General features: G+C 46.9%; 1 protein-coding gene across 5 annotated transcripts in view; it reads left to right on the forward strand.

Moving 5' to 3' along the window:
- Window positions 1-18,196, forward strand: part of RNF213 (ring finger protein 213) — a 55,721-nt gene that overhangs the window by 18,766 nt on the left and 18,759 nt on the right. For all 5 annotated transcript variants that reach the window (XR_014229742.1, XM_082326875.1, XM_082326876.1 and 2 more), the window contains 18 exons: window positions 280-445; window positions 1,073-1,290; window positions 1,856-1,996; window positions 2,205-2,366; window positions 2,822-3,965; window positions 6,205-6,398; window positions 6,738-6,890; window positions 7,588-11,181; window positions 12,087-12,223; window positions 12,542-12,637; window positions 13,095-13,213; window positions 13,821-13,943; window positions 14,661-14,749; window positions 15,585-15,732; window positions 16,103-16,238; window positions 16,668-16,856; window positions 17,319-17,458; window positions 17,895-18,049. Coding sequence is in view for 4 of the 5 variants with exons in the window: in XM_082326875.1 (XP_082183001.1) it covers window positions 280-445; window positions 1,073-1,290; window positions 1,856-1,996; window positions 2,205-2,366; window positions 2,822-3,965; window positions 6,205-6,398; window positions 6,738-6,890; window positions 7,588-11,181; window positions 12,087-12,223; window positions 12,542-12,637; window positions 13,095-13,213; window positions 13,821-13,943; window positions 14,661-14,749; window positions 15,585-15,732; window positions 16,103-16,238; window positions 16,668-16,856; window positions 17,319-17,458; window positions 17,895-18,049 (7,104 nt within the window). In the remaining variant the exon portion in view is untranslated. The remainder of the gene's footprint in view (window positions 1-279; window positions 446-1,072; window positions 1,291-1,855; window positions 1,997-2,204; window positions 2,367-2,821; window positions 3,966-6,204; window positions 6,399-6,737; window positions 6,891-7,587; window positions 11,182-12,086; window positions 12,224-12,541; window positions 12,638-13,094; window positions 13,214-13,820; window positions 13,944-14,660; window positions 14,750-15,584; window positions 15,733-16,102; window positions 16,239-16,667; window positions 16,857-17,318; window positions 17,459-17,894; window positions 18,050-18,196) is intronic.

Genomic DNA, 18,196 nt, shown 5'->3' on the forward strand with positions numbered 1-18,196 from the left:
GTACTGTCAGGGTGCTGGCTAGAAAGCTTGGGTAAATCTGAACCTTCCGGCAAGCCTATCCCAGTCTGTCAAGAGCCATTCCTTGTCCCAAAATGCTTATTTGAGATAAAAATTAAGTGTTCAAACAAACTGCTTTTGTGTAATCTCTCTTAAAAGAGAGAAGATGGTATTCCTCTGTTTGGGGTGTGGCTTTGCAGAGGGCTTTCCTTTCCCTGCTGGAGAAGGGGTTGCGTTTCCCATTTCCAGACTGAATATTTGTTTGCACCGCTTGCTTTGTAGACAGAAAAGCTTCAATCATACAAGACACAAAAGCTGGACTCCATCAGCCCTGAGCTTATGCATGCCAAGACACTGCTGCAGGGGATCACAGTGAACCGTCGTGGGTGTCTGAGGGAGCTGGCTCAGCAGAAGGAGTTTGTCTGCTGGGTCAGAGAAGCACTGAAAGGTGTGTGCTGCTCACCCAGGAATTAGGCAGATAGTACTAGAAGGGATGGCACTTTGCGTGGGGGCAGAAGGAGTGCCATGTCCCTGACCCATCTGCTGTCTTTATGCCTTCACAGCTTTTGGCATTGATAGTTACAAGCATCTCTTACGGGTTTCGGTGTGGAACATGCCATGATGTAGTCCCTCTGAACAGGCCCGTGCCACTGTAGTCTTGTGCAGCACACGGTAGCTACCCTGCCCGATAGCTGGGCTCAGTCTGAAGGTTTCTAATAGCTGCCACTATTCAGTTCAGACCAGTTATTTAAGAGAACAGAGGCCATCCATTTAACAGGGTGGCAGCGGTCTGGATTGTGTCATCTTAGATGTGCAGAGACACACAGCCTTTGCATTGCTTCCATCCTGGCTGTGAATCTGTTGTTTGTGGCAACGTGGAGAAAAGCCAGGGCCAAGGATGTCATTAATGTGGGTGAATCACCTAGTCAAGTTGCTGGCAGGATGGGTGGAGGGAAGTTGCCCAGGAGATGCTCTTCAAAGGCATTCTTTCTGCATTTTCTGTAAAAGGTGGTGATGTGGAATTGCATTAAAGCTGCCTCATTTGTTGTTCATTCATGTGTTTATCTCATTTAAGATATAAATGAGCTGAAGGTATTTGTAGACTTGGCCTCCATCTCTGCTGGGGAGAATGACATGGATGTGGACCGCGTGGCGTGTTTCCATGACACTGTGCATGGCTACTCTTCCCTGCTCTATGAGCTTAGGCAAGAGTCAGGGTTTGAGGACTTCATGCACTGCTTGAAGAAGCTGTGGCGAGCCCTGGACAGTGATGAGAATCTTCCCAAGAAACTGGTGAGTTCTGCTGGAGCAGGTCCTCTCTGCATCCTCTCGTGTTTCTGCCTTCCAAGAGTGGCTGGAAGATGGACTGCACAGGGCAAATTGCGCTTGTGTGGGGACATCACAGCAGCTCTTGTTATTGGAAGAAAAATGTCTTATGTTTCCATGGCACAAAAATTCACTGCAGCCACTGTAACTGGTATAGCATGGATTTCTCCAGAGCACTGCTGAGGCTTTCAAGTGTGACGTGGTGTAGCTTTGCTCTCGCAAGTGTTTGAATGATGATGCAGAAGAGGGAAGGCAGATGGCTGGGAACTCTCTTATTCTTTGTAGCAGAGCATGTTTCTACAGCAGGAGGCATTGACGCACTGTGGGGTCTGTTTGTCCAGCCTCCCATGGTGTTGGTAAAGAACAGCTGTGCAGAAAGATTAGGCTGTGGCCAGTAGTCATTCCTTTCTTCCTTCCCCATCCTGAAACTCTTACACCATCCCAAGCTGTTTGTCCTGCGCCCAGATGTAATCCTGGAAAGAAGTGCCAAGTCAGAGCAATTAGGGCAGTGCCATGTCTTCTCTTCCCACAGCGTGCTTCAGCTCAGCACTTAGAGTGGTTGAAAACAGTGAAAGAGAGCCACGGGTCTGTGGAGCTGTCGTCGCTGTCGCTGGCAGCTGCCATCAACAGCAGAGGAATATACGTTCTCAGAGCACCAGCTGATGGCCGAAAGGTGAGGCTGCTTGGCTTTTCCTCCTGTCCTGCAGATAACACTGCTGTCATGTTGGTGACTGTCAGAAATGTGCTGCAGCTTTTCTCCCACATTGCACAGTTCCTTTTTGGGGGCTGCTGCCTCCTAAGTGCTCCCCTTGCTGGGCGTAACACTGCTTCAGGAGTGGAAGCTCAGTGCACATCAGCACTAATGACTTGTTCTCTGGCAGGTTTCTTTGGACAATGTCCTGTGCTTCGCCCTCCCAGGGAGCTCTGGGGATAGTGAAACATCACGGAAATACTCTCTGGCAGAGCTCCGTGAACTGCAGAACAAACTCATGCTCATGTCGGCAAAGGGAGAGCAAGGCTTGGAGGTGGAGAAGTTCTCTGAGGTCAGATTTCAAACCCAGTGGGTTCCTGATGTTGAGGCTGGGGTTGGATTTTGCCTTGAATATCAGCTTTTAAGACTGTAGTTTACAGCCGAGTTGCTGGGGATGAATAGTAGCAGGCAGATAGATGTTCCTACCTCTTTGGTTCCCTGTTAAGGTGGAACTAAGCTGGAGACTGGACAGTGGACTTGGTGCCCTCATCTTCTGGCTCCACTGGGGATGGCTCCTGGCTGGGAGGGTTGCTGTTCTTTTGTAGCAAGCTGAGGATTCCTTACTGGCTTCCTGGGGATACTGCTGTTAAAAAGCTACAGAGGGTCTTTTGTTACTGTACAAGGCCTGACACACCTGGCTTGGGACCAAAGCCTTTATTTTGATTGAAAGTTGTGGTTTCATGAGTGGGACTTGTCTTGGTAAATCAACTTAGGTTTTTTTTTTTTCTCTCCTCTTTCCTCACACAGATCTTTTCCAATGTCCAAAGACTTGCACAGGCCTTTATAGACCTTTATTCAGCTGGGAACATGCTCTTCCGCTCCTGGCTTGCTTGTGTGTATTGTTCACCCAAAAGAAAATCATGTGTTCTTATAGACTTCTCTTTGGAACTGATCCCAGTGCTAGAAGGGCAAGGAGATATAGCAGCTGTGCTCCCAGGCCTCTGCAAGACGATGGAGAGTTTCCTGGAGAGCTGGAAAAACTTCATGTATGAAAAACGATTCCAGCATTTCTACCTGAACTACTACACTGCTGAGCAGCTGGTCTATTTGTGCACAGAACTGGGACTGGGGGTGCCCAGCCAGGGTGCCCTGATGATGCTTTCATTCCTAAAACACAACTGCACCAAGCAGGATGTCCTTAGAGCAGCCTCCAGGAGTCAGGTGCCTCCCAGCTCAATGAAGGCTATTTCTGACTTCCAAGTGATGCTGGATGGGGAGAAGGACCTGACTGCACAGCTGGAGCGCATCTGGGAGTGCTACATGAGCAACATGCGCTCCTTCCTTCCGCACTGCCTGGATATTGATACGCTTGGTGGGTGGCTGAAGAATCTGGCCGGCTGGGAGAGACAGCATGTCACGCGAGACTTTCCACAGGATCTTCTGTATGTTGGTCAGCCCAACCTCATCACATGTCCTCGCTCCGAGGTGCTCACGTCTGCTCTGGCTATTTACATGAACAGCCCCAACCAGCCCCTTCCCACTTTTGATGAAGTTCTCCTGTGCACTCCTAAGACCACTGCTGAGCAAGTGGGGCTCTTCCTCAGGAGGTGCCTCATTCCCTGCAGCAGAGGAGAGAAAATTTACACCATGCTGTACGCAGATGAACTGAGTTACGATGTCAGCTGCAGAGCAGAGGAGCTATTCCAGCACCTTCAGCACTACAACAGCACCTATCGCCTCGTCATTCTGTGCAACTGCGAGAGGGAGCACAGCTACATCCCTTCTGTCTTCAGCCAGTACAAAGTGCACATGATACCCCAGAGGCCACTAGCTGAAATCCAGCAATACCTTCAGCACCACTACAGAGTCGCTCAGCCTTCAAGCTCAGCTGCTTCTGTGTTCAAGGACAATATGTGTGTTGGGATCGTCTCTTCCAAAAGAGCTGGCGTGGGTAGGATGTCACATGCAAAACGGGGTCTGCTGAGTGTTAAAATCCGGAGTGGGGTTCACCTTGCCAGGTTTTCTGCCCAAGTAATAAGCATCTAGTCGAAAAGAATGATTCAGACTATAGTCAGTGGAGTGAGGTGAAAGCTGTAAGGACAGCTCATCTTGTCCTGAGATAGGCATCTCTACAGATGGTTCATCTTGCTAATCTGACACCTGTCTCTTTCTACTGACTTAACATCATTAACATAAACTAGGTAACTAATGCTGGATAAGATAAATCTGACTTCCTGAGGTTAAAATATGCCTGTAGGAAAATATATGCGAGATGGGACAAGGGTTGTAAAGCCTGCCTGTTTTTCTTGCGTAGGAAATGATTGTTGGCTGTCTCTTACTGCAAAAAGATGGAAGGCATTAAGTAAAACTACTTGGCAGGCTGAAAAGCAAACAGAAGGTGGTTCTTCAAACAGTGCTTAGTTAAGTTGTGGAACCCAAAACTTTACACAGGCTTAAAAAGTGATTAGATATAGTCATGATAGATACATCCATCAAGGGCTATTAAACACAAAGATGCTGTCTCAGACATCGGAGTTTCTGAGCTGCAAATCACTGAAAAAATACTGGGAAAGAGTCACTGTGTGTCAGCTGTCTTTTTACCCTGTTCCTTAGCTGTTGTCCCCTGTTAGAGACTGGTGGTCCACTAAGTGCTTCAGTGACCCAGCTCTGCATGTTTCTTTGTCTAAACTTTGAGTCTGAAGTACTTCTAGTGCCTGCATACAGAGGCAACATCAGACCTTGCTTTTTCCTTACAGCAGCCATTCTTGGGCGTACGCAAGCAAAGCAAAACAAGGAATTCATTCACTGCTTCCCATGGGCAGGCAGGTGTTCAGCCATCCCCAGGGAAGCAGGGCTCCATCATGCGTAATGGTTACTTGGGAAGACAAACACCATCACTCTGAACATCCCCCGTTCCTTCTTCCCCCAGCTTTCTATGCTGAGCATGACGCCATACGGTGTGGGATAGCCCTTGGGTCAGTTGGGGTCAGCTGTCCCAGCCGTGTCCCCTCCCAGCTCCTTGTGCCCCCCAGCCTGCTCGCTGCTGGGGTGGGGTGAGGAGCAGGAAAGGCCTTGACTCTGTGTAAGCACTGCTTAGCAATAACGAGAACATCTCTGTATTATCAACATCGTTTCCAGCACAAATCCAAAACATAGCCCCATACTAGCTACTGTGAAGAAAATTTAACTCTATCCCAGCCCAAACCAGCACAACTAATTAAACTCTATTTATCTCAACCTATGAGTTTTCTCACTTTTACTCTTCCGATTCTCTCTCCCATCCCACTGGGAGGAGTGAGCAAGTGGCTGTGTGGGGCTTAGTTGCTGGCTGGGGTTAAACCCCAACAAGGACCACCCCAATGAAGAAGGGTGGACTCCAAAGGGAAAGTGTGCTACGTTATTTTCCAGGGAGTAGTGAGAAAATCCAAAACAGTTTTAGTAACAAATGGCATCCTTTTGGGTGTTATCTGTGAATGGCTGCTGCCTTGGCATCAGTCTGGAAAACTATATAAACCCACCTTTTTGGTTGTGTTAAAAACCTTTCATACCATTGAGGGAGAGTTTGGAGCTTCCAATACATTGGAAGAGTCAGCTGTATCCAGACACCCATAACTGGGAAGTATTCGTGGAATGAACCTACCCCAGCCAGCTCCTGCACTACACACAGCATAAAGGGTGTGATGGGATGTAGCCAGTGGACGCGGAATGGTCTTTCCATTCCCCGCGTTAATCTGGGGAACAGCAGACGCAGACTTACAGCCAACTGCAAACAACAAACCCAAATCATTGGCCTTGTCCGAACGCTGGTAAAATTAGTTTCTGCAGGATAAGATAGGAAACTTGAGGGCGCTTTTATCTTTCACAGCAACCATTTCCCCCCCCATGTTTTGACTTACAAACAACCACGTAATAGAATAGATTCAAGCCCTAATAAAAAGTAAAGCCTTTCTCAGGTAGTGTAAGCAAAACAAGCCATGTGGATAATGACAGCCAACAACAGCGGTGGCTTTGGTTCCAGGCTGCAGCTGCTCTAACCACATTTAGCCTTTCTTCTTCTGGAATGCCTTTTAGGAAGGTTCAGAGATCTCAGAGGATAGGGTACTTAAGCGTTTGACTTCCTTCTTTCTATTATGACCTTAATATGATGTATTTGATGGCTTTAATTCTTTTGGTGTTTTTTACGATAACAGGGAAATCTCTGTATGTGAAGAGGCTACATAAGAGACTGCAAGCAGAACTGCCTGACTATAAAAAACTTCTGAAAACCATCAGACTGATTGAACCAGAAGTAGATGAAGATAAAGTGCTAAAATCTCTTCTGCCTTTTCTGAAGAGCAAACACCAGACAAAGCCCATGATATTCCATTTTGATATCACCTCTTCAGTAAGTACATACCTCCCACAGGTGCCTTGTCCTAGAAGTTCTCTGTGGATCCTTGCAGAAGTTGTTTCTTTAAAGCTTTTGTTTCTTAGTAAGCCGTTTCACTAGGATGTGTTTTGTAATTGTTGTGTAAGTAAGTAACATAAAGAACTCTTTACTATCAGGGTGGCTGAACTCTGGAACAGGTTGCCCAGAGAAGCTGTAGAGTCTCCAACCTTGGAGACAGTAAAAACCTGACTGGTTCTCTCCAGAGATCCTTTCCACCCTCAACTGTTCTATGATTCTGTGAAGTTATGATGAGTAAATAAAGAGGAAATGCATTTGTGTCTCTCCTTGTGACAGGTACGAAGTGGAATTTCAGAGTTTCTATTCAAGCTGTTGGTTTTGCAGTATCTGACAGATAAAAATGGAAATATGTGGCTACGACAGAAGTGCCATTTGTATATCATTGAAATCCTTGAGGTATCACCAGTGCCGAAGAAAGCAACAAGACATGTATGTACAAAGCAATACTTGATTTCTTTGAATTTCTCCGCCCTTTTGCATGTATGTTTGTATATAGCTGCACATGAGTTGTAGAGACTATAACTGTAAACATAGCATAGGAATTCCCTGTTTGTATCAGGGTGTACTGTGCGTCTCCATTACGAAGTGGTGTCCCTGATGTTATATAAAGTGATAATAAAACTAGACAGAAAGTGATACCTTTTGTGGTTTTCTTAGGCTGGTAATTTCTGAAGGCCTGTTAGTCCAAGCCTCGCTGGCTCCACTGTAACACTTACAGGAAACATAAAACTGCAAAATCTAATCTTCCTCCTGTTACTTTGCATGTTTGAAAGTACTAGAACATTTATATGCAGCCATAAGAACAGAGTGTAGAAGTGACAGGGATAAATAACAGTTTCTTGGGTTTAGTTTTTCTTTTTTTTGAGGTAGCACTGAGGAGGGGCTGGAGGTAACGGACTAATGTTACAGGAAGGAGACTGTAGGAGGAAATAGGATTAATTGTTGTGATGCCCTTTAAGTAGAAAAAGTGATGCACAGGGGAAAAAGTGTCACAGTTGTATAGGCTAGCTGCTGTTATTCAGTTAGGTCTGTGATTTTAGGCAAGAATACTGTAAGAACAGGTTAAATAAACTGAAGATTAGGGCTACAGCTTTGTGATGACATATTTTCTTTTCCTTTGCTCCAGATGTCAGCGAGCCAAAAGTATAATTTCTTTGATGTGTTCCCTAAAGTAACGTGCAAGTCTCCTAAGGAAGTACTAGAAATGGAGACGCTTGGGAACCAGTCTGGGGATGTTTCAGAGCCAGGAATGGACGAGGAGGAATTTTGCAGTGAGGCTTTCCAGAGACCTTTCCAGTATCTGAGAAGATTTGACCAAGGGTACAATCTGGACACGTTCTGTTACGAAGCCCACTCTGTGGAAGGGAACCCGGCAGAATGCCTGCAGCAGTTCCTCCTGCACTGTGGGATCGCAGATCCCTCCTGGTCAGAACTCCGAAACTTCACATGGTTTCTCAACATTCAGTTGAGAGACTGTGAAGCTTCTGTCTTTTGCAACCCTGACTTTGTCCAGGACACTTTGCAAGGTTTCAAAAACTTTGTTGTTACCTTCATGATTTTAATGGCAAGGGATTTTGCAACACCCTCCCTAAACATTTCTGATCAAAGTTCAGGAAAGCAGCCCTCTGACCTGGAGAACGTTGCAGAAGAAGATCTTCTTCCTTTCCGCATTCGGAAAAAATGGGAGTCTGAGCCTCATCCGTATTTGTTTTTCAATGAAGATCGTGTGTCCATGACATTCATTGGTTTCCACTTTCAGCCTAGTGGCAGTGGCGGTGTTGATGCCGTTAATCCTTTGAATGGCAACGTTATCAAGAGAAATGTCATGACTTCACAGTTGTACAATGGCTTGTTACATCAAAGAGTTCCCTTCAATATTCCATTCGATCAGTTGCCTCGTCATGAGAAGCTAGAGAAGCTTTGTATGGTTTTGGGAATCCCCTGGGTAATAGACCCTGATGAGACATACGAACTCACAACAGACAACGTGCTAAAGATCTTGGCTATTGAGATGCGATTCAGATGCAACATCCCAGTTGTCATCATGGGAGAAACAGGCTGTGGGAAAACCAGACTTATAAAGTTTCTGTGCGAGTTACGCAGAAGCTGTGTAGAGGTAGAGAACTTGAAGCTTGTAAAAGTTCATGGAGGTACTACTGCAGAGATGATTTATGCCAGGATCAAAGAAGCAGAAGCCCTTGCTAAAACCAATAAGGAGCAGTACGGGTTGGACACAGTCCTCTTTTTCGATGAAGCCAACACAACAGAGGCTGTAAGCAGCATCAAGGAAGTTCTGTGTGACCGCACAGTACAGGGGAAGCCTTTGGTCTCTTGCTCTGGCTTGCAGATCATAGCAGCCTGCAACCCTTATCGTAAGCACACACCAAAGATGATTCAACGCTTGGAATTAGCTGGGTTGGGCTACCGCGTCAAAGCAGATGAGACGAAGGATAAGCTTGGATCAGTTCCACTGAGACAGCTTGTGTACCGGGTCCATGCACTCCCACCCAGCATGATCCCATTAGTGTGGGATTTTGGGCAGCTGAACAACTTAACTGAAAAAATGTATATACAACAGATTGTACAGAGAGTTACTGAACACATCCAAATGACGCAGTCTGAAGCAGAGGTAATTACAGAAGTGCTTTTTACTTCCCAGCAATACATGAGGCAAAGGGACGATGAATGCAGCTTTGTCAGCCTGCGGGATGTGGAGCGCTGCATGGAAGTTTTCAAGTGGTTTCACAAGCACAGTGAACTACTGCTGAGAGAACTGGAGAAGTACCTTGCCGAGAAGAGAGCTTCAAAGAGCACTGTGGAGAGAAACAACATTATCTGGTCCTTAGTGCTGGCGGTCGGGGTCTGCTATCATGCATCCTTGGAAAAGAAGGAGGCATACAGGAGTACTATCAGCCAGGTCCTTCCAAAACCTTATGATACCCAGAAAAAGATTTTGGAAGAAATCTCCCTGATGCAGGACTTATTCCTGAGTGGTGTGCACCTCCGAGATACCATAGCAAGAAACTTGGCCTTGAAGGAAAATGTCTTTATGATGGTCATCTGCATTGAATTGAAAATCCCTCTTTTTCTCGTTGGGAAGCCTGGGAGCTCCAAATCCCTTGCGAAAACCATTGTCGCCGATGCTATGCAGGGCCAAGCAGCTCATTCAGATTTGTTCAAGGACCTGAAGCAGATCCATCTAGTGTCTTTTCAGTGCAGCCCTCTCTCCACTCCAGAGGGAATCATAGGCACTTTCAAGCACTGTGCTCGATTCCAGGAAGGGAAGAACTTGGAGGAGTATGTCTCAGTGGTGGTTTTGGATGAGATTGGGCTGGCAGAAGACTCCCCAAAAATGCCCTTGAAGACTTTGCATCCGCTTTTGGAAGATGGCTGCATAGATGATGTCCCTCTTCCTCACAAAAAGGTTGGCTTCATCGGGATTTCCAACTGGGCTTTGGATCCTGCTAAAATGAATCGAGGCATCTTTGTCTCACGTGGTGACCCCAGCAAAGAAGAGCTCATAGAAAGCGCCAGGGGGATTTGTTGCTCAGCACGAGGGGCTTTGCAGAAGGTTGAGCAGTATTTTTGTCACTTTGCAGATGCATATGAAAATATTTGCAAGGCCCAAGACAGGGAGTTCTTTGGTCTGCGTGACTACTACAGCCTCATAAAGATGTTTTTTGCCTTAGCTAAGAGCTCCAAAAGTGATCCAACACCTCAAGACGTAGCTGAAGTTGTTCTTCGTAACTTTGGTGGCAAAGATGATGTCAATGCCTTGGAAATATTCACCTCACACTTGCCAGAAAAAGGAGAAATACGTGCTTGTGATATCAGTAGAATTGAGCTGGTACGACAAAATATTTACAGCAGTGGTCAGGATAGTGATTGCAGGTACCTACTTGTGTTGACTGAGAATTACGCAGCACTGCAGATCCTCCAGCAAACTTTCTTTACTGCCCGACAACAGCCAGAAATTATCTTTGGCTCCAGTTTCCCTAAGGATCAAGAGTATACCCAGATATGCAGGAACATCAACCGTGTGAAGGTCTGCATGGAAACGGGCCAAATAGTTGTGCTCCTCAACTTGCAAAACCTTTATGAAAGCCTCTATGATGCCCTCAATCAATACTACGTGTACCTTGCTGGCCAGAAGTATGTTGATTTGGGACTGGGCACCCACCGAGTGAAGTGCCGAGTGCACCCGAAGTTCCGATTGATAGTCATCGAGGAGAAAGACGTGGTATATAAGCACTTTCCCATCCCACTGATCAACAGGCTGGAAAAGCACTACCTGGATATCAGTACTGTACTGGACAAGAGGCAAAGAGGAACTGTGAAAGAGCTGAAGAAGTGGGTGCGTGAGTTCACTGCAGCCGATACAGAAGAGCACTTCATAAATAAGCAGAAATACAGCCCTTCTGATGTGTTTGTGGGCTACCACTCCAATACCTGTGCCTCAGTGGTCCTGCAGATAACGGAAAGGCTGAAACCAGTGTGTCCTCCCAGTGAGCTCATGTCCTGCGTGAAGAAAGAAGCCCAGCTGGCACTGCTGAACTGCGCCACCCCGGACTCTGTGATCCGCCTCTGCAACTCAGTGCGTTTCTTTATGGCAGATTCTCTGGCCAATATATACTTCAAGCAGCAGCAACACATGTCTTTTGCAGACTTCCTCCGAGCTCACGTCCGCGCTGGGTCTGGGTACCAAACGGTCTTTACAGAGGTCAGTATCTTGAGGCGTCCTCTCAAAACCCTCCCAACCTGCACTGAGGTTTTTGGTTTATACTGCTAGGGCTGCATTATGGCTACACCCAAGTAAACTTGATAACAGCCTTGCTGCTTAGTGCCCAGATGTGCAGAGGTGGGTGTTTCAGGCAGGTGTGTTGTTGCATCCTGAAGAATCCAATACCTCCGCTACGTGTGAAGCAGTATTTGGAGCTCCCTGGCAAGTGGGGATTTTAAGTGAGTTTGGGCAGCTGGTGCATCTCTTTTTACTTTGAAAGTAGTTCTGTCTCCATGAATGCAGCCAGCAAAACAGGCTACTGGCTGCAGAAAAAGTCATCAGGAGCTTTTGAACCCTCATTTCTTTGTGTCTGCCTCTGGTCTTAAAGATACAAAAGATTTTAACCCAGCTAAGCCACAAACAGCCAGAGATCTCGTGGGCCTCTAACGGGATAGCTCTGCTTTACTTTTGCCTAGTACCAAAACTAAAGAACTTCAGCTGAGATTGGCTGGAGAATTTCTCCCTCTCCTGCCTCACGTGGAAACAACGTGCTTTCTCTTGGGGCTGGAGTTGCTGCTCCCTGAGAGCGCTGCAGGGCCGGCAGCCTGGCAGGGGAGGCATGCTACAGGGGTTCACGGGAAGTTTCTCAAAGCCTTGGCTGCCCCACTGCCCCATCTCTGGCAACGCCCAGAGTCACTGTGTCCACCTGCCCAGCAGTGGCCCTGGGTTGGTGTAACAGCCCGTGTTGACCCTTTGCCTACTGGCAGGGCAAATAAATGTTTTTTTTGGGGTGCAGTCCAGCTCTGCAGTAAGTTAGCAGCATCTGGGAGCATAGATGAGTGAGTCTCTACTGCCTTCCTACTGCATTCCTGAGCAAAGAACAAACCGATGTCTTGCACTCCCAGGTCACCACCTTCTCGAGGCTTCTCACCAGTGCTGACGCTGCTTGCCTGGAGAGAGAAGTGCAGGGTAAAGCGCAAAGGCCTCAAATCCTGTTCCTGCAGCAGTTTGACACAGAGTACTCGTTCCTGAAGGGCATCCGGTGAGTCTGGTTTTGCATTATCCTGCTCTGAATAGGCTGTCATCTGGGTGGAAGATGTGTGGGCAGAACATTTGGAGTAACACATACGGAAAAGGGAGGCCATGCTGTGCCGAACAGTGGACTGGCTCGGTGCAAACTGTATTAGCTCCATCATACTAAGATGAGTTTTTGAAGTTATACCCTCGCTATAGGATGGGTGTTTTAATCTCTCCTTCTGCTTGCAGCGGCCAAAGCTAATGTGGAGTGACTACTCCTACAGTCTTTAATGTTTTCTTTTTACACTTAGTGACTTCTCTTAAATCCCCTTTCACTCTTCAGAGATTTCCTTGATGCCACATCAGGAAATAAAGTCCTTATTATTCAGACAGACTTTGAAGATGGCTCTCAAAATGCCCAGCTCATCGCCTCAGCCAAGTAAGTCAAGTGTGAAGTGGTTCCCAGCTAGCTGTTCTGCTTGGTGACTCCTCACCCCCATTTGATTATCAGTGCGGTTTTGGGGATTTCAGAATCAGGAATGTGTAATCCTTCATTTATTCTGTAGTGGAATGAATCTAGAAGCACTAATTGTATTTCAAATAATAATTCATAACCCAAGTCGAAACAAACTAAGCTGAGTCAGATTACCAGATGATCCCCTTTGAAGTGTGAATTCTTGCCATTGGCTGCAGAAGTCCTGAAGAGCTGAGGATCAGGGTTATCATTCGAGGCATAGCTAGAGGTGGCAGGCTCGGCACAGCCGGCTGGGAGGAAGGGGTGAGCGAGTCTCTTATGCCCGTACAGGGGAAGGAATGTGCCCTCTTATAGAGGAAAGACTTGTGGCCATGAACTTTTGTCTCTTTGATCTGTCAACAGCATTTTCTCTTTGTTGTAGATACACTGTTGTTAATGAAATCAACAAGGTGGACCTGGGAGAAGTCTCTGTCTTTGTTTACTTTATTATGAAGCTTTCCCGGGTGGAAGGAGGAACGTCCTATGTGGGATTCCATGGAGGTGGGTCTGGCCATCTGTAGCTCCTCACTCTTCAACTGGCTTCAGGCAAACATACCAGAACAACATTTCTCTTGTTCACCTTCCTTCTTAATGCTTAAAATCTGGAATCAGTGTGTCTTGTGGGTTGTCAGAGTTGCTTCCCCTACCCCCAAGGGGCTGCCCCTGGGGGGTCAGTACCTTGGAGAACTAGTCTCCTTTGTGAGAGCACCTTGCCTTGCCCACTGACAGATGAGTCCTCTTTCTAGTCAGATGGAGAGCAGCAAACAAACACGATGGTAACTGCATTGGCATATTGTCCTCCAGGAGGCTCCTGAGTACGCACTTATGTGTTCTGCTTTCAGCAGCAAGGTTCCTGCTGTGTGTGGTGGGTTCTAAGAGCCTCAAAGCCCTGGTAGTGTGCACGCCCCGTCAGTCAGGGTAGCGTGCATTAGCATGTTCGAAGTGAATTGCTGCTTTCCCTTTCTACATCAAGAAGTGAGAGTAAGCAAACTCTGAATGTGAACTGCTAGCTCACAGGTGCTGGGAGAGAATTCTTGGGAAACTCTTCTAGAAGAGCATGCTGCAGGCATGAGGTGATTTTTTTTTTTTTGGTCCTCTGTCTCTTTAGGACTGTGGCAGTCGGTGCACATAGACGATCTCCGCAGATCCAAGGACATGATCTCCGATATGACTGCCCTGCAGAACCTCACCATCAGCCAGATGTTCTGTGAGGATTCGGGTAAAACCAAAGGTGAGCTGCAGGCTGGCTGTGCCAGCCAGTGGAGTTGAATGCCAGTGGGGAAAAGGGGAGATGCAGTCCCAGACTTCATGCTAGTGGAACTTATGCCTGGTACAACATATCTAATGATTTTCCCAGCTCAGCATCTGTTTTTTGTGGGGGTCACCACATGGCTACCAACTTGTATTTGTGTTTAGTTCGTTACTGCAACTTTGGGTCATCAAGTAAGTTGATTTGGTAGTTTTCCCTTTTTCTTTTGACAAAAATTTGATAGTTGCACTGCTCAACACCCTGAGTGCTCTGTCTCAGCACGGGAGGCAGCAGATGCTGCATGGCACAGACTACTGACAAGGAGTCACCGTAGAGAATCTCTCACTCGCATGAATATAGATCTGTTCACCTAAACCTGTAGGAAGGTTAGAAAAGACTTTTTCTTTCCCCTCAGTTTTTTCTTACACTTTTTGCTTTCACCATGCTGCCTTACAGGATTCTGTTAGAGCTTAGTGCATTAGCTCCGAGTTTCATACTTCTTCCAGTTCTTGCTGCATGAAGCTTGACAGCCCTAGCAGCTGTAGCTGTGTTTAGAGAGGTGGATCTCAGCTACTCAGGCAGGTGATAATGGATCTCTGACAGGTGTTCTGCTGCTCTGGGATGCAGTTGCTAAATAAACTCTTCTCTGCCTGATGCAGAAGTGTACTGCTTCTTTCTAATAAAAATTGTACACCTTAGTTGTAGCTCTGCCTGTGAATGGAGAAGAACAGGAAGAAGAAAACGGGATACAGGTTGAAACACCAGTGCCCGAAGCAGAGCACTACGAGGTCAGTTCAGAATACATTTGTTTGCTTCTCAGCTGCCAATGTGGCTCTTTGATCTTTGTCTTCCATAGGTGCAACACACCTTTTGCATCCCCATTCACTTGGAATCCATCAGGAGTGTTATTTGCATCATGAATGTTAATGATGAGACATGAATTCCTCCTCCCACAGCCCAATCAAAATCAGTGTCATTAAAGTAGTAAACCATTCTAAGGACTCCCTAATTCCTTAGTCATTGCATACTCCTAATTTTTAAAAATCAGTTTTAAAAGCATCTGTTGTCTTTCTATACCCTGAAGCTGAGAACCGTGATTCTGAGCCTGCCACTCCAGCTGTTTGTGCTTTCTGGCTGAGGCGTGCATTTGAAGCCATGCCGGAGTTGGCTGTGGACTTTGCTGTGCTGCAGCCGTGTTAAGACTGGCTCATGTTCCCCTGACAACAGAAGCTGGAGGATGCCCAGTACAAGGTTGACTGCATGTGGCTTTTGCCCCTCTAGTGCCTAAGCATCTCCCAGAGAGGGTATATTTTCCCTAGTCATGCTCATTATTTCCACTTTTTCCCCTGAACTACTGAATTTTCCCCCTGTAGGAGTCTTTATCTTAATACAAATGCCGTGTTGCATGCCAGTTTGAAAGGGCCATCGAAGTTGCATCGTGTACTTGATAGCAAAAGAAGAACTTAGATTTGCAGCTTGAGATGAGAGGAAAACTGGAAGATGGGATGCCAGAGGGATGGGCCCTTTCTAGAGAGCACTATAATTGTTTTAAGAAGGATATGTTGGGGGCAAGGATGTAAAATTGAAGAGTAATGAACTTGTTTTCACACTGTTCCTGGGAAGGGTGAAATCTTGGACACCACTGTACTCCTGAGGACCTGTGTACAAAGTGCTGTGGGAATGCTACGGGACCAAAATGAAGATCTTAGCCGAAGCAGAAAGCGAATTAAGATTCTCCTTGGCCTTCTGTCCAAAGAGGATGACTTGAAAGGTATGCGCTCCCTGGCTGCTGCAGGCAGTGTTCCTGAGCATCTAGGGGACCGCCAAAACATGCAAGTTAATTCACTGGGGACCCAAAGGTCAGTGGTCCTTGCTGTAGTGTAGACAAGGTGGATCTCCCAGGCAATCTCCCAAGAGTGTGTGTGTTTGTGCTCCAGTCTGTCACTCCTTTGATGGCTGCAGGGCTTTTCCTGGAGTTCAGATCGTGGCTTTTTCTCTGGCTGTGCTAGCTCTGGTGGCTGGTTTTTTTCCCCCCTTGGCCAATTATTGAAACAATTGTAAAACGCTGTGCTTGGTGTGATATTTGGGTTTGGATCCAATGCCAATAGAAGAGAAAATGTAAGTTCCCTGTTGTTTTCTAGCCTCTTTCCTGAAGATAACAAAGGCTCGTCTCTCCAACCTTTTGAAGAAGCAAGAAGAACATTCCCTTCACCCAAAAAACTGGGTGCTTCGGGAGGCTTCCAACCTCAGTGCTCTCCAGGAGGCAGGCACCTTCAGGTGAGGACAGCAGCAATATCTTGTAACCTGCAGGCTTCCAAGAAAAGTCTGCCAATGGCAACTGTGCAGCAGAGACAGCAGTTTTGTGTAATCTGAATATTTGCAGTGTCAGTCTCCAGTCTGTGCTGGAAACTCTCCGAAGGCGGTTTTGTCCTCTCCTGGCTCCTGAGGGAGGGTGATTTACAGCCGAATGGGCTGTAGTGGGACAGGAATGCACAAGTGCTTTGAGTGGAACAGTGGGATTACAGGCGAGCCATGAGTGAGAGAAGAGTAGGGGTTTTTGGTGGTGGTATTTTTTCCCCTTAAAGGCAGGATTAGGACGTTCTCACATGCAAACGTCAGCAATTTTTCAGGACAACCAGCTCCTGATTTGCTGATATCGTTGCTCACCTTCCCTCTGGATTTCTTGGTCTCTTTCTGCCCCCAAAGGCACACCCTGTGGAAGCGAGTCCAGAACGTGATCACTCCATTCCTGGCTCTCCTGATTGCTGTGATAGACAGAAATGGCAATCTGGAGCTGTTGGTCAGGCCGGCAGCTGAGTGGGTGACAAACCTGTGGATGTTCATCTTCAGTGATACAAAACTTCTGACTGTCCCTCATGGTGTGGGTAAGAACAGGTGAGCCACTGGAGAGAGCAGCAGGAGGGCTTGGCTGACAGCACTGAGACCAGTCCAGCACTGGCTTTAAGTCCACATGGGAGATTAACACTCTTGGTTGCTCCCCTGTGCTGTGCCAAAGGCAGCAGGGCAGTTCTCGGTGACTTCAGAAGTCTGTTCTTTCTACCTTATCCCCAGTACTCCTGGGCTTTGCTCTCTAGCTCTTGGCATGCTCACACTTCTTACCCAGCCCTTGAAGCCCACGTGTCCTGCCGTTACAGCCGTTCTGCCAGGGAACGCTTACTGAGTAAGTCCTAATGCTACACAGTCGGCAAGATCAGCTGTATTAATGAGTCCTTCAGTTCTTTCCCCTTCCCTCATCCCCTTCTAGGGCTAATTTCTTGCTTTCTGCAGCTTCCTGCCTCTGTTGTCTGTGTTTCCCAGGCAAAAGCCCAGTGCATTAATGACCTTTTAATCTCCTAGCTCTCAGCCAGAGATAATTCTGGTGCAGAACAACATGATGGTGTCTGCTGATGGTAGCAATGAGATGCCCTTCAGCTGGAGGATAAAGGAGTACTTGGATGAGATGTGGTTGGAAGCTCAATACATCCAAAACACAGAAGGTGAGAGCCTGGCTTGAGCTCGTGACACAGAGCATCTCCATCCACCTGCCCTGTATACTCTGGTTTGTCGCTACCATGCCTCTACCTTTCTGTGACCCTGGAGTCACCTTCAATCCCTCTGTGCTCATAGGAGCCAGCAGAGCTTTGTGTAGCTAGCTTTCCTTTGTGCTTCTCGCTATTAGTCTTTCTCACATATTCTGTGCCCTTGTGTTCAAAATGCTGTGGAAATGCAAAGAGTTAATGACAAGATGAGATTCCATAAATGCAACACTGGTGCCTGGGCTGAGAAGGCCTGGCCTCAAATCCCTTCTTAGTGCTCTGAATGAGTGCTGTATGCATCAGTGATTAATTAGGTGTCAGTCTCTTTAGGATAGAAGCTGTGTCAAACCCAACCTTCTCCTAATATTCAGCTTTTCTCTGCATTCTCATTTTCCAGACCAAGCTGAGAAGTTTGTGGATATCTTCCAGAAAACCGCACTGGGAAAATTTCTCTCTTCTCTGATTGAGGAAGACAGGCAGATGCTCTTCCAGTGCTATGTCACAGACTTTATTGTCCTGACCATCGGTGTGTCCTCCCTAGAGGAGCTGCAGGTCAGTGTCTGGAACAAGAGCTGGAAACCCTTTGGATGGAGAGACGAGCATGGTGCCCGTGAACATGCCCTTCTGTATCAATCTTGCCTTCTTAGCCAAAATCTTCCTCTGAGACAGAGTAATAGCAAGGTAGCCACAAATCAGATG

Source organism: Platalea leucorodia (genome assembly GCF_965183815.1).
Source record: "Platalea leucorodia genome assembly, chromosome: 14".
Taxonomy (NCBI): Eukaryota; Metazoa; Chordata; class Aves; order Pelecaniformes; family Threskiornithidae; genus Platalea; species Platalea leucorodia.